Consider the following 15,753-nt stretch of genomic DNA (forward strand, 5'->3'; position numbering starts at 1 on the left):
GTCCCGAACACCCTATTTCGAGACAAAGCAATATTTCCCGTGGACTGTCTCTCTATAGCTCGGCATGACAGCTGACATCCATTGCATGGGGCTCTCATGAGCCGTGGTCGTGGCTAAGGCGGGCCGAAGTGGTGGGCCGGCATCTCCATCCCTTAAGCCGAGGTACCAGTGCGCCTCATCTTCTCACGAGGTGTGAACGACAGTCATACAGCTTTTCTATTATGGAGGTATGTAAGCAATAAAACCGCAAACGTTAGTGGTCAATGCTTCAAATCCTCTCTTGAAGTGCTGTGTCGGTCGAATCTCCTGTTGAAGGGACAAAGGCAAACACCAAGGTCATGGCATCAACGGTTTAACAAATAAGGTAGATACCTAGGCAGAACAACATTCAAGAAATGGTGGAGTTGGGTCATTACTGGTCTAGTGAATGCGTGCTTGCAATTGCCTACCTAGCATTGAACGTCCAGGGACCAAGTGACGTAGTCCCCACGCCAGCCCCAATAAGGCTTCAGGTCAGGGGACAAGAATAATTGTATTCTCACGGCTCAGGTCATTCTCAGTGCATAAAATTGTATGATAAAACACTATATCAACAGGTTGAATATCGTGTGTTCTCTATTTTCGCCTCGCTGTTTCTATTGTGTCTTCAAATGACATTATTGCGACAAACGCTTCCAAGCTACCCCTCACTCCAACACACACTCATCTCCTCCTTTCAAAATATCACATAGTGCCACTTCAAGACGAATATATTACACTCGGGTCGAGTAAAGCTGAAGTCTGGACGGAAATTGTTGGGTGTCTTTCCACCAACTCTTCAGGGGGGTTCTCTCTTTGGTGCGTCAACTCTTCTGCAACTGCCCGACAACTTACACTACCCACCACCTCTGGTTCCATATGAGATATGATGCAGGACAGCGACACCGATATTCCATCATTATGTCGAAATGGTTCGAAGAAGTCTCTCATGAAATAAGTTCTTCGCGATGATTGAAAAGTGCACATCCTTTTACACTACTTTCGTTTCAATTTTATTCGTCAGGATGGGTGAGAGGCACTCCCCGATAACCACAAGATTTCCGCAGGACGATGCCATTCACAACGTTCAGGAAACGCATGATTGGACTATTGTGAGTCTAAACCGTTATGATCTTGGTTGCGGGAGCCCATCGTCCAGACAGTAGTCTCCACTTTGCACTACGCCTGAGTCCAGACGTATCACAGGGCATGCACTACTAGCCAAGTTTCAATAGATATGCCTGGATCATGACTTCCATCTCTTGTCCATACCACTGGTTCACAATTAGAATAATAGTATGTCTTCACACGCGGAGATCACTTCAGTCTTTGCAGGCTAGGGAGCGGGTGAAGGACTTGTGGTGCAAACCCTAGTGCCCCCTGACTTATGCCTGCATTGCATTGTATCGAGAGGAACATGTAGCTACAATTAAAGCAACCAGTCCTGTATCCATCGCCGCAACTAGCTAAGCGTGACATCGAGTCCCTGAATGCAGTATCTGTAGTGTGTGGATGCCCCCCCGGCAGTCTCTCCTGTGATCACCTCGAGTTCTTCACAGTATGCCCTATTTCTTCCCCAGGGATATCATCTCCTGGCACTAAGCAAGGCATTCTCGGAGACCATCAAAGAGGTTTTAATTTTATGCTGTGTGTTGCAATTCACTAAGTCTCTTCTCATCTCCACCTCTGCCCGTGGCCATTTCCTTCCTCTCCACTCTCCCTTCCATCTCTCAGCACATCTCATCTTCAACAACATCATCACCACCCTCGATGTGAGTATTCCCTTGGTGCATTTCCTTTTCCGAATAGCTTCATTCCCTTTATCTCTTCCTTCTCTTCCATATCCCCACTCTCTATCATCCTCATTCGAGCTTAAAGTCGCTACCACGTTCCTGCCTTCGCATTCACTCGAACGTCAGGCGTGCCCGTGGCTCCTTTCCTTCCTCTCCTCTTCTCTCTGCACCCTTCTTTCCTGTGCATACTCTAACATTTCATCGAGAATAGATACCGCCTACCGATATCAACGCCGAAAGTCACTCGATCGCAACTTCTTCCCTGTAACACTTCGCTGTCAGGGCGCTCTCCTCGGAGAGTGGAAGGAGCACCTTCCTTCGGACAGCGACATCACTCGCACCTTCTAACCTCGACCTTAGGTACCGTTAGACTTGAAACCTTTGATCTTTGTCTTTGAGCCCACACGATCAACCCTTTCTCTCCATCATCCTCTCGTTCACCGAGTACCCCCTTGTTCTCGCTCACGACCACACGCTGTTGCACTCATTGTCAGTCTTTGTCAGAAAACGTTCACTACCTGGCATTCACATCAAGACATTTCATTCAAGTTGGACGCCTAGTAACAAAGGGCACTGTTCTGTTTGTATCATCTACTGTTTGCTTTTTAGCTGTCAGTACATATCAAGTAAGTTAGAGCTTCCTCCTTTTTCTTCCCCTATGCAACAGACCTTTTCGCTACCGATCCCGTTGCACTGACGGGAGAGCATTGCTTCGTGGGCTGCTTCAGTATCCAGCACACTGGAAAGTCTCCCAGCTACTACTGCACTTGGTGGATCGCCCCCGGCTTCTCATCTTCATCGGTTCAGCCTTTTCATCTGACGGCGGCAATGCCGTGGCTTGCTTGTTCCTTATTCTCGTAAAAGATGCTCTCCATTTTGATGCAGAAAGGAGTTGGCATTGGCTTCCCACAGGTGTACATGGAATTTTGCTAACTGGACTCTTCCATCGCAGCTGGTTGCTGTCTTTTTACTTGGATCCTTCCAAGATGAGACACATTGCCTATACTGCTCGCGAATTGTTGCGTCTACGCCACAAGCCTCCCCAAAAAGATATCTCCGACAAACTCGTCTCCAAGGTCTTAGAAGACAGGGACTTGGGTAAGTTTACACTCTCCTTTTACACCCACAGCATGAACTTCAAATCTAACATTAAGCAGAAGACATCATCCGCACCCCTTATGTGAACAGCCCATCACTGTCCCTTATTATCGAAGAGGGTAATTCCAGCGACGCTGACGAGATGCATCGACGTCCTGTACAGCAGCTTGACGGCACCGATTCGGATCGCAAGTACCGAGGCCGAAGTGATTCTGAGCTTGATCGGGCACCGACCGTTGCTCCAGCAGATCTTGCAACCCAGAAATCCGAAGGCTTTCAAAAGTTTTACAACTCTGTTGTTTCCCCTACACATGTTCGAGTCACTGCTGGTGGCCGAATCGTGCCTAACACTCGAGGGCCACACTCTCCGACATCCAAATGGAGCCGCGAGCGAAGCTCGATCGATGGGCAGAGCCAGGCTCGTAACTTGAATGGTAGTCAGCCTGAGGGCGTCGCCTATCCTGTTCTACCTCCTAGCTGGGGCCACTTTGCTCCTATGGTTCCTCCACATGCTCCAGGAACTTTGCCAGGAATGGCACTTCGACCAGAAGGAGTCCCTTTCATTCCTCCTCCTATGGGTTATAACTTGGCTCCCATCTCATACAATCAGTTTCCTGCCCCTGGCCTCCCAATGCAGCTCCCGAGTCAAGCTGGTCCTTATGGCAAGCTTCCGGAAGCGGGTATGGAACAGGCACGCGATGTTCACCTCTCTCATGCCGATCAGTTCGATAACTCCCGCCCATTTCTCTACAACGGGCAGTGGTGGATCGCAAATGGAGGCGTTCTATACCCCATCAGCATGCCGCCTCAGATGAGCTTTGCACCCCCTGCTGTCCCCAATCCTGCGGCTCCTCGCTCCAGCGGTGATTTCAACGCAGCTCCTGCCAGATATGGACGCCCATCGTCACGACAGCCTGACCCATTGCCTCTTCGTTTGCAGAATGAGCCTTCGCGTTCCGCCAGTCCTCCCGTGTCGTCAATTCGTCCAAGCTCGATTACCCAGAAGCAGCTTGAGGTTCTTCGCAGTCAAAAACGCTACCACCAAGACCAACTTCGGTATAACAAGCACCAGATCGATGCTCGAGACATGGAAGAGCAGCTTGAGAACATTTGCCGAGAGATTGAGCATTTTGAGCGCATGCTGGCGACTCAGCTCGAGTTCGAGTCCAGGAAGTATCCACCAGAGGGGTTTCCTGACGGACCCCTTTCCAACTCGTCCAATGACTATGGCAATAGCAACAGTGAACCCGACGGCATAAACGCTACCAATGCAGTGCATCCCTCGGGCTTCGGGAATCAATTGACGGTCGGCAAGACTGGCGGCATCTTTCCACAACTTGCGAGCGTTCAAACCCGGCCGCAAATCACGGCACCCACTGCGGCCAAGAACTTCACCAATACGTCGAAGAATGATGATGTTCAACAGCGTAAGCCATCCAGCCTTCCGATCCATGCTGCTTTGGCACCTGTGTTCCAGCCGCGCTCAGATCTATCGACATCCGCTGTCGCACCCAATGAGGTGGAAGAAGTCGACGAGGGGGTGCAGATGCGGCAATATGAACGCATGTACAAGAACGCTGAGGGCTGGCGAACGTTCTTCAGGAACAAGCTCCATGCTGACAAGAGCATGGGCCCTCCCTATCTCATCGGAAAACTCAAGCCAGGAGTTCGGCCAGAAAACGCCAGAGACACTGATTATGTGTACGATCGCGAGTTGACAGCAGAGGAGGAGCGCGCTCGCTTCACGTATTGGGGACGAGCACCTTTTATCTTCGAGAATGGACTCCCTCTATATGACGGCAAGAATTTCTATCCACCTTGCGTTATCAAGGAGGAACCTGTTGTCGCCAATGAGTCTGTTCCTCAAAACGCCTCTGTGCCAAATGAGTCAAAGACGCCGCCTATGAAACCCGTTGAGGTTGATCCCTTCCATGCTATCTCCGAAGCTACCATATCTTCAGCCCGTTACGCCTTTGATGACGCTACTCGCTCCGAGTCTTTACACCGTACCGATGACTCTCTCCACGCAAGCTCAACCTCTGAGGTGCCTCGATCTGAATCCCACGCTGCTCATTCTGGAGGTCGTTACCTGGAATTCCGCCGTGCTATCAATGAGCGTCCACGAATCCCGAGCGAGAAGTTACGTGCTAGAGTTTCAGACGACTCGGGTGACGAAGAGGGCAATCTTCTCTTCAAAGGGCGCCGAGTTGATCGCGATGCGAAGTAAGTGAATACCATATTACTCAGTGTGGCCAATACTAACTTCGTTGCAGCAAGTATCCGAAAGACATCTGGTCCACGATGCGCAAGAATGGGAAAACGAGCGCGAACGTAGTTGCAGGACAAGTCTCTCCAATGACTGCCCAAGGTGTGCTGCCTCATTACGCTGGGCATGCCACTGCATCCTTGACTCCTGCAGTTACGACCAACTCTCGTGGTAATAGTGCCAAGCTGGGAGACATGAACGCTTCCCCAACAGCAAACATCACTGTCGGAAAACGTGAAGAGAACAGACCGCCCCTTGAACTTCTCGATCAACAACTGCGCGGCGCCAGCCTTCAGGACAAGAGCCACCAGGGGTTCTCTACTCGCTGAACAACCTATTTCTCGCATTCTTCCTTGACAACTTTTCCAATTTCTTGGACGCGGGACTATCGATGATGCCGCATCTTCCTTGCTTTCTATAAGCATCAGCCATTGCTCTTATGATTACAATCTGTATCACTTACTACACAGTTTCGTTCGCATGCTACTTATGGTTAAAGTGTGGTCTCACAGTCCGCCACGGCCGCCGGTGGCCTTTGCATTTGGTTGAATCGGTCAACGCTTGATCAGATAAAGCGCCTATCACACAGACGCGCAGGCAACATCAATGTTAGAATCATGTTAGGATTTCGAGGGTCATGGACAGGCGTCAAAAAGTTTGCCTTGATGTGCAGAATAACTGCTAGATGAATCATTCTCATCGGGGGCATGGATTATGTTCATAGGACTCTTATGTTAGATACGTTTGCTCACAAATATTTGCTTGCTATTAGACTCCTCCTGCACTGGTTCAGTGAAAGAAACCCCTCAGAGGAGATATACAGCCTTGACCGGTTTGACTTACACCAAAATTCGCTGACGATCCACCAATTTCATGGTCGTTTCTTATTCCCCAACCTCCCCGCTAGAACACCTCCCAGTAAGCTCGACAACTGCGCTTCGGATCGGGAAAATAATCAGGAATTCTTGTGTGTGCTCACCACCAAAAAGCGTCCCGTTTATTCCCCAAACACTTAGGACTGGTGGCCAAGTACGACCCGCCGGGACAACTGAATGACAAAGATATATGTGAATGAGAAGAGAATCATGTTTGATTGCATAATACTAGGAAAACTACCTTTAGGCTGAAAGAATGTACCTCACCTTCAAATTTCCAGCCTCATTGGCAACTCGGTGAAAATCTTCTAGGGAGAACAGGACCCCATGATAGTAGTTGGGTCCTGTCGGGTTTACTCTTCGCTAGACGTATACCTCGAAAACCATGGATCTAAGTGGTTGACGCGGAGATATCCTAGCGGTGGACAAAGTGAAGTCTACGACTTACCGTGCAGAGGCGCACCCGAGTGCGACTAAAGTCTACGGCAGACAGACATTGAATTGAATGCGTCTGATGATATTTGTGTTAGCATCCTACGAGAGGACAGATGGGTCAGCCACCTGTCCGACATAACATCACGAGGGTACTCGCGAATGTGCATGTGGGGAGAGCAGGTCAAGACTTCGGGATAAACCTCCCATGGAGCATTTCACCAGTTGAGTGAAATGGCCATTGAGAACCCTAAAAATTCTCAATTCATCTACCCTGCTGTAGACCAGGTACCGTGCGGTCAGAAGGAAAAGCACGTAGGTATCGTTAGAACGCCGGAGTAAAATGCCCATTTCCTCATCAACTTTTGCCCTTTGAGTTGCTCACATTCATGTCGTGATTCTGTGAGTGGTGAAAAAAGGAAAAAAAGATTCGTCCTCGCCAGGGAGGAGAGGTTTGATCATGTCGTCTTGAAAGTTTTGGTGGTTTGGTTTTTGTTATTGCTCGACAAAGTTCATCGCTTAAGCGGTGACCTTGTTGTTGGCAGCGAGCTCACGGCCAACCTTGGAGCGGGCCAGGATGTCCTCACGGTCCTTGTCAAGCTTGAGCTTGGTGATGACAACGTTGGAGGGGTGGATGCCCAGAGGAACGGACTGGCCGTTGGCCTTGTCGCGGGTGATACGCTCGATGTGGACAACGTACTTGAGACGGTACACGGAGGTGATCTTGCCCTCACGGCCCTTGTTGGAGCCACGGACAATGGTGACCTCGTCGTCCTTTCGGATGGGGATAGAGCGGACCTGGGTAATGTTAGAGGCGTGAAGTTTTTGAATTAACTGCCATTGAGACTCACGTTGTACTTCTCACGGAGCTCCTTGGAGAGGGGAGCGCTCATGATGACACGGCGCTGGTCAGAGGGAGCCTTGAAGTGAGCGGCACGGCTCTTGCGTCGAGAAGACGAAACGTCTAATTGAGGTCAGAATAATGAACACGGAATGCTACATCTGCATAGAGATAAACTCACTGGTGCTGACTTTGACCATTTTGTCGGTGGTTGGCGAGGACGACGCTGGTGAGTTAGTTGAGCGTTGGGCGATGAAGAACGGATTGACAAAACGAAAAAAAATTCTGAAAATGTGCGGATTTTAGTGGACTTTGTGCGGGCACGTGATCGAATTAACGAGACAGGTGCTCCATTCCCAAGCTTGAAAGTGGAGGACAAAAATTGGCTGAGTCATCGGTTGCGGGCCGCATTTACTGCATTGGGGCATTGGAACACCATTTTCTTTGCAGATATCGGCATCAAATTAATGAGATGAGAAGAATTTGCATGATGTCGGATGTTAATGGTACATGCGGAGGAATTCGAAGTTTTATAGAAGGAGTTTTGACTGAAAAAAAGTGTTGATCCATTGACTTGAATCCGTGTGATACAAAGTCATAGTCTTCAATGTCACAGACATGGATGTCTAATCCGAAATAGCTGTGTGGTATGCATATATTTTACAACGTATTGTACATAATCCAACATATTCATCTATGCAGACATAGGTCTCTGGAATCGGCCATTGTTATCGTATCTTGCTTCTAAAGTGGCTGTTAGCGTTTCTGACTACTATGCGACCTGAATAACTTACTGAAGAAGGTGTAACTCAATGTCACCGTCTCTACGCCCCTCATATTCATATCATTGAGCAGATCGGGATCCAAGTAGAAGAATACGGGCATGTCCACAGTCTCGCCCGCATTGAGGCGCTGCTCCTCGAAGCAGAAACACTGGATCTTGCTGAAGTAAGGCGCACACTGGCCAGGTGTCACACTGTAGGTAGCAACTCCGATGATGTCCTGGTCACTATTGTTGGTGGCCTTGTAGAAAGCCAGTGCGGTCTCACCAGGGAGAACTCGCACTTCTCGCTGCTGAGGGACGAACTTCCAGGGCAGGACATCGGACACAGAGGCACTGAATGTGACTTTGATTCGCTTTGCGTCTTTGACGGGCACGAGTCGACTTGCGAGATCGCCGTCATCACCTGATCCTGGACCGCCGTGGGCACGTACAGGTTGACCGCCCCAGCCGGTAGTCTGGCAGATCTTGGAGGGCGTTAGAAGGGCATCGTGATGTTGAGAAGGGAGGGCCTCACCATCTTGTACAAGGGCACAGAGCCATAAGTGAGGGTTACAAATCCGAGGATTGTACTCAAGACATAGTACCTGATAATCGTAAGCAACGCCCTCTCGAGTCCCATATTCAATCGTACGCTACGGTTCTGTTCTTCTTGCTATAATGCGCACGAATCTCGTCCATCGTCGGTGTATAAGGCTGTCCCGCGCGGGCGTTATTCGATGCATTGCGGGCAAAGTTGAAGGCATTCCGCTGGAGCTTCGGGCGGGCATTCTGGCAGAAGAAACATAACCATTGTGAAGAAGCCGCGCGGGCTGAGCTTCGCGCGAGTCGAGGCGCTACGTTCATGGTCAATTGAGGGGTCAATTGGTGATTTTGTTGGTGGTGAGGTGTAGATATTAAGTCGGCTGATGTTTGGGGGTTATTCTTGCTGACGTCGGGGATCGGGATGTGCAATGCCGATGGTGGGGAGTGAGCTACCCTATGGGAAACCGCCGATTTGATCATGAAGTTTTGGCATGTTTGGTCATTGGTTAATTTCGTACGGAGTATATCGCATAATATTTACTACGGTATTTCTATTGAATTGTCACTCGTTTATGTTTGTTGGTCTCAGTAAACAACTTGTTTCAGAACACAGATGAATAATTCGTCAACTTTTGGAAGAGAGATCTTCATTTGAGAGACGTTGTGTAGAGCTGTTTTCGAATCTCAGTGGAGAAGATATGTTTTGTCATCTTGTACTATTGTTCCTCGACTACTACGTACTTTTCCTCTGATAACAGTCTCCTTTAATAGAACCTCAAGTCTCGAATGTGTCAATTATGCCGTGTAGCCGTTAACAACCGCTACAACACAAATGCCGCGGGAGTTTGAGTTCAGCTTACTTCATTGAATGGTTAAATACCTACCATAAAAAGACAATTCATCCGCCTGCGGTCCCTGAAACTATTGTATACATGTCACTCCGAAGCACGTGCAATTTAGGTAACTAGCTGAGATCTTCCATGATCATCTTTTAGCAGGAAGTTCGGCCGGCAGTGTCTGTGGACCATGCATGCATGCAATGAGCCCCTGTTTCAGTGGCTACCATCATTAGCTCGTTCGTATTTGAGGTTCTAGACACCAGCATCGTCTAGCCCTGTCGGCACCACCGAACTTACTTATTTACAGTATGTCCAATGCTGCAGCAGCCAATAAGTAAGTTAGCTACAGTAGCAGGAGGCCTCGATTATGCTTCAGCAGTTGGAAAGCTTCTTTTTTTGGATACAACAGCCGATGGTATCACCTCTTAGCCATCTTTTGTGGCTTTGACAGTTTAAAGGGACCAAGGTACGCATTGAGTGGTTCTATTGGCTGCACTTGCGCGCGAGGTGGCTCATCACATCATCCATTACTGTACCACTTACACATTAAACGGATGGATCTTGGACTGGCTGGCCTACCAAATGAATTGAACCGATGGATCGATCTTACTAACAAAAGCTTAGCATTGACCAAGATCCACGGCAGACTCGACGGAAAGGTTCGGTAGGTTAGGTAGGTACTTTAGTAGCTGCTTGTTTCAACTTGGCTCCTATTGGAATGGAATCTTACATGGACCACGGATTGATTGCATTGGCCTTGGACCCGCCGCCACGAAAAGCTGTAGGCAAGGAAAGATGCGAACAAAAAGCTTAAATAAAAGCCAAGCCCAAAGCATGCAACACCAAAAAGAGACGAATTCGATCTCAATGTTTGTCGCCATTGACTACCTCTATCCTATCCTCTCGGGTGATTGACCATGGAGCCAACAGCAGAGGATAGACACAACAATCCACACTCGGCTCACGAGCTCGAGAGGTTTCACACGCCAAAAGAAGAGTTCCAGACTCGACCACATCATGACTACCAACGAGATGAATCGAACCCCCTCTGCAGGTCAAACTCATCGCCAACGCCAGGCTCACCACAACAATCCGACAAGGCATTACACCATCGACGACCAAGCAGGGCAGTTGCACTAGAGAAGCTTCGAAATCGCCCGAAAAAGCTACGCAAGGCTCTGATTGCAAACATCTTGAGATGGTTTGCTTCAGTGCTGTTTGTCGTTGCCATTTACGTGATATTATGGTACTGCTCAAAGCTAGATATCATGTCAACAACGACAAAACGAGAATTCAATGCTCTCATTATCGGACTCTCCCTCGGCCTTGGAATGAGCATAACGATATCTCTCGAGGCAATGGCTGTGGAGATTAGATATTGGATCATCAGTCTTCGAGATTGGCCAGATCGAGAGGTAGGTCAAGCTAGCAACGTCAATTGTGAATGGCTACTAATACCTGGTAGACCGAGTTGATACTAAAAGCAAAAGACTTGACCAAGATCATCCAACTGACTTGGGTATCCAAATCACGTTCACTGCGGTCATACGCTGTGGCTTTCATAATACTCAACATAATATCACAGATTGCTCTAGCTATGCTCGGTCTCGTCTACTCTACAAACACAGCTGACTCGGCTGCAATTCTACACCCTGGCAATGTCACAGTACCAGACATGTCCAACATCGTCACGAACAGAGTCCTCGCAAACAAGTCGCAAAACAACTCACAAGCGCTCGGTGCCTTACGATACACTGCAAACAGGTACACCAAGGCCACCCAGATTGTCCTTGAATCAACACTGACAAGATCTCTAGTTATGGCACTATCGCCCTTGGAGCCAACTGGGGAGGCATGGACGATATCCCTAAACCTGGAACACTCTGGGACAACAACGATCCTTTGGCATACTGCGGCGGAAATTCTTGCACATACGTCTTCCAGGAATCCACGTCACGACCCAAGAACTACGATCTCGTGGTGAGCACCAACCGAAGCGTTGAAGCCACGGGGAATTGCCGCAGCTGGAAAGTCGCAAAGGGAGGTGACGGAAACGAAATCACCATCACAATCGACGACGGCAAGAAAACACAAGTCAACATAACAGCCATAAACGGCGCCAACCAAACAACATTCATGTTCAACGCCGCGGCACCCCAAGGCCAAACATGGAGCGAAGTCGCAGCCTTTGAAGCCTCAAGCTCCCAAGCATGGTTCTACCGCTGCAACGTCAGTATCGGACCTGTCGCCAACGCCATGCGCAAGGAGCACTACATCGGAACCAACATCACATCTCTCGCCACTTCAGCTATAGCGCTCCAAGGATACGGAGCTTCTTCGCTGGGTCCCACGGATAGCGATCGACAGTTCCAGAGCTATCCTGCCGAGTCGTCGTATGGGCAGCCCATGAATGGGAGCACAGAAGACATGGGACAGGTGATGTCGACTTTTGCGATCGGTGTAATAGCTGTTACGGCCCAGTCTGCTGCTGGCATAATAGTCCCGGGGATGCAGCCTCAGAATGGTGTTGTGTTGCAGATTACAAAGTGGATGTATGTCCATCTCATCTTAGGCTTGAGTTTGGGTGTGCAGTTGTTATTGGGCGTTGGTATTGCGATACTGTCCAACTTACCTTCGAGGTAGTGGTTACAACATTTAAAAGTGTAATTATGTTTGCTTTAGATTCTGGGTATATAGGCAAGCGAATAATGATGATATTTGGTCTAATCTTTAAATTCCATGGGCCATGTTCTCCACGTATATCTGAGTACCGCATCTCGCAACTCTCTAATGGCCCATCTGCGTTGAGGAGATATCTGATTGTCACGACACGTCACCTCCATGCAACATAAACGGTCTATGATAAGGCTGATCGCGGCACGAGTCACCACGTAGTCATATTGAGGGGAAGACATGTGAATGCCATGGCCTGAAGGCCTCACCTTTGATGCCTGAAGTGGAGCGTAAACGGTTTCGCTTTGCAACCAACATCATCTTACTCTAACTTGTGAGTATAATATCCCATGATGTTTTCCAGATCAAGAGTCTGAAAGAAGAAATGATATGGAATTCAATAATTGTGCGGTGTAAAACCTGCTTATGCAACCTCATCGCTGTATGCTATATAACTTAACTTCAAGTGCACGCCTGCAAACTAGAAAACTACCAATCTTAAAGAACTCCTACCAAATAGACGCACAATTTCACTTTTAACGATGCTTTCCGTTTGCAAATCTCACCCTGTTACCATTCACAAGCCGTTGACGTGGAGAAGGACTGCCCCCGACCAGTCGCTCAAGGATCTGAATCACAAAGACCTGAATCACCAAGATGATCAAGCGTAGCAGATGATCAATGAGGCTTGGACTTGGTACCTTGCCTCGGCTGTATGTTGAATCGGTAAACTCGAATGGGAGCTTCGCGCCCAAGTGTTCTTGGGCCACCTCAAGCCCGCTGCTGAAACCATCCTCGTGGAGGCCGTACTTGGTCCACGCGCCAGCATAACTAATGCCGCGAGTGTTTTGGATATGTTTTAGAAGCTTCTGTGCTCTGACAGCGGATGAGGTGTATATAGGTTGCGAGTAGTAATAACGTCCCTGCGTTTGCGCAGGCTTTGGCCTTTGAAGCGGGTTCAAAGTAACGAAGACGTCGCCGAATGTGTTTCGAGGAATGTGCTGAAGGATATTCATGTTGTAAGTGAGTGAAACCTGGTTGATGTTTCCCTTTCGCGAAGATGGTGATGACACTGCAAGATAATTCCAGCTGGCCCAGGCCTTCTTACGGCGAGGCATCATATCGAGATCGGAGTGGAGAACGACTTCATTCTGCGAAGTCTTGAAGCTGGACATGATGGAGCGCTCTTGCTCACTGGCGGATGACTTGATAATATCGTATGCCTCATCACCATGTGTGGCGAGAATGACGTGGTCGTACAGAGCTGATGAGCCATTTTCCAGGTGCAGCCTAACTTGGCCGTTGCTCTCAGTCGTAACATGCCTGACTGGTGTCTTGAGAAAAAGATGATTGGGAGGGAACCCCTTCATGACGGCATCAACATATGATTTAGAGCCACCCTCTATTGTCAACCATTGAGGCCGAGCTCTTATTGTGTTTAGCAAATGATGATTCCAACTGAGACAAGATTAGTATGAGTTTGTCAGTCTGTACAGTGCCACTAGAAATCTGAACTCACAGGAAGCGCACGAATGTCGCTGCGGGGAACTCAAGTGAGCATCTGTCAGGACTTGTACTCCATATTGATGCCGCCAAAGGAAGCAGATAATCATCTCTAAAGGCATTTGAGTAACCTTCAAGCTCCAGGTATTGCCCAATTGTGATGTCTGTGCAGGTGCAGTTTGTCGCTTTATTCAAAACTTCAATGCTCGCTATATCGTCATCGTCATCGCTCAAGATATCCAATGCGAATTGGTTGAAACGGAAGATGTCGAAAAGCATTCGCCACATTCGCGGTGAGAGTAAATTTCTTCGTTGACAAAACAATGAGAACGGACTGGAACCTGACCATTCGAAAGCGCCGCGATCTCGTGATAGACTGAATGTTAGGTCTGTAGGTGTTGTCTTGACGTTGATCTTTTCCAAGAACTTGGTAAAGTTGGCTGAGAGAGACAGAAGCTTCGGTGAGCTTCAAGCATAACTAACCGTTGAGAGGGGACAAAGACTCACGGTAGGTGGTGGCGTTTAAAACATGGAAACCTGTGTCGACTTTTGTCGAAAACTTTCCCTTTTTGAAATCGACAGTGTTTGTATGACCGCCAAACCTGTCGGAGGCTTCGTAGACGTAGACATCATGATACGTCTTGTTCAAGGCCCACAGAGCACCTATTCCAGCAGAGCCGCTGCCGACGATGGCGACCCTTTTCCTGCGGAAGCGATCAGTCGAGGAGCTCATTGTATCTATCGACTGTCGGTGTAGGCAGGCAGGAAATAGAGAAAGGAAAGGGTTGGTCTGTTCAAGAGGGTGTACAAGACATATCTATCTTGAATAGAGAGCAGAAACAGTAGTAAAGAGACAGCAGAAACAGTAAAAAAGAAAAGCATGTGACAGAGCCAAGCCCAATACTCCAGTTCAGGCAATGATCAATTCATGATTGGATAAATAGCGGTATCGGTATTGGTAGGTATTGGTCTCGCAGCCACAGACGGACACAGACGGTGTGAGTTGTCGAAGCTGATTTGATGACGAGGCAATGGAATAGATTTTGGGGGGGTTGGACAACGGAAGCAAGCAATGCAATAGTGGAGGTCAGTCACCATGACGAGACAAGGACTTACATGTGCTGTGGCTCCAACATGCTTTAGCGAGCAGCGGGATACAGTATCCGAGATGTACTAATAGATAAGGAGAGACAGACAGACAGATTAGTGTCAGTTCGGAGTAGCAGTGCCTTGCTTCTGCTTTCAAAGAGAGACAGTGGCTTTTGGGGATCTACAATATGAGAGTTTGGTTTGCGGACAGAGGGTGGGAGTCAGCGGGAGATGAATGGTCGAGCTTCTATTTTTGCTGGGGGTTCCGAGAAATGACATCGATGATTATCCCGTCCCAACATTGAGCTCATGACCCACTAACTTGACATGGACGGAGCTCGAAACCGAAGTCGACTCGACTTCGGTACAGACCTTGCAAGCTTGGCTGCTGAACTGTCAGCTGGAGCTAGGACAGCTGGCAATGGATCCTTCAATGGCATTATCCGATAGCTCAGGTGGGTGGTTCATGCTATGTATGCTCCTGTGGCTGCACTGTAACCTCGCGGGATATGCAGCCTGCCACATCCTGATCAATATCCTGGATGTGGCTTGGCTGAAATGCCGTTTCGGGGTTTTTTTTGTTCCTCCGTGAGCAGCCTCAACATCTGGAAATCTCAATGCAGAAGAAAACTCCACACCACGCCGAGTCTGGCAGGATGATAGCTGATCTGGAACATCATCTTCACATGCAACACATTCAAGATCGCTGTTTCACTATGCCATCTTTCATAAAGGACCTCAAAGTATCGTGGTATGTCGAACACTCAACGGGACTGGTAAACGGTAATTCGAGTCACCAATTCTTAAAAGCGCCGTGCAGGGTAAACCCGCCTTCGTCTGCCCAGTTTGTTTCAACCCGACGCCATTGACCGAGGTCGTGGCGCTGAGCCGCTTTTTCTTCGCAATCCGGGGTATTCAACTTTCTATGAAGAGAAAAAGAAGAAAAAGTCCAAATTTTCATCGGCAACTCTCAATGATATATTGCCCCGGATTTAATCGTGCACAGACCACCATATCACG

General features: G+C 48.6%; 5 protein-coding genes across 5 annotated transcripts; 2 read left to right on the forward strand and 3 right to left on the reverse strand.

Moving 5' to 3' along the window:
* Positions 1 to 2,797: 2,797 nt before the first annotated feature.
* Positions 2,798 to 5,504, forward strand: J7337_009917 (uncharacterized protein; the record flags this gene model as incomplete). Its single annotated transcript, XM_044827510.1, has 3 exons — positions 2,798 to 2,909; positions 2,969 to 5,132; positions 5,183 to 5,504. 3 exons carry the CDS (start codon positions 2,798 to 2,800, stop codon positions 5,502 to 5,504), a joined length of 2,598 nt encoding a protein of 865 aa, XP_044678104.1.
* A 1,497-nt stretch (positions 5,505 to 7,001) lies between these two features.
* On the reverse strand, positions 7,002 to 7,523 carry RPL26 (60S ribosomal protein L26; the record flags this gene model as incomplete). Its single annotated transcript, XM_044827511.1, has 3 exons — positions 7,002 to 7,280; positions 7,334 to 7,446; positions 7,505 to 7,523. 3 exons carry the CDS (start codon positions 7,521 to 7,523, stop codon positions 7,002 to 7,004), a joined length of 411 nt encoding a protein of 136 aa, XP_044678105.1.
* Positions 7,524 to 8,017: 494 nt separating this feature from the next.
* On the reverse strand, positions 8,018 to 8,950 carry J7337_009919 (uncharacterized protein; the record flags this gene model as incomplete). The annotated part of the gene is made up of 4 exons (XM_044827512.1): positions 8,018 to 8,067; positions 8,118 to 8,571; positions 8,622 to 8,691; positions 8,739 to 8,950. The coding sequence occupies 4 exons, from the start codon at positions 8,948 to 8,950 to the stop codon at positions 8,018 to 8,020; spliced, it is 786 nt and encodes a 261-aa protein (XP_044678106.1).
* Positions 8,951 to 10,385: 1,435 nt separating this feature from the next.
* Positions 10,386 to 12,111, forward strand: J7337_009920 (uncharacterized protein; the record flags this gene model as incomplete). The annotated part of the gene is made up of 3 exons (XM_044827513.1): positions 10,386 to 10,883; positions 11,054 to 11,232; positions 11,286 to 12,111. 3 exons carry the CDS (start codon positions 10,386 to 10,388, stop codon positions 12,109 to 12,111), a joined length of 1,503 nt encoding a protein of 500 aa, XP_044678107.1.
* A 566-nt stretch (positions 12,112 to 12,677) lies between these two features.
* On the reverse strand, positions 12,678 to 14,377 carry J7337_009921 (uncharacterized protein; the record flags this gene model as incomplete). The annotated part of the gene is made up of 3 exons (XM_044827514.1): positions 12,678 to 13,569; positions 13,661 to 14,084; positions 14,152 to 14,377. The coding sequence occupies 3 exons, from the start codon at positions 14,375 to 14,377 to the stop codon at positions 12,678 to 12,680; spliced, it is 1,542 nt and encodes a 513-aa protein (XP_044678108.1).
* Positions 14,378 to 15,753: the final 1,376 nt, after the last annotated feature.

This window comes from Fusarium musae, chromosome 7 (assembly GCF_019915245.1).
Source record: "Fusarium musae strain F31 chromosome 7, whole genome shotgun sequence".
Classification (NCBI taxonomy): Eukaryota; Fungi; Ascomycota; class Sordariomycetes; order Hypocreales; family Nectriaceae; genus Fusarium; species Fusarium musae.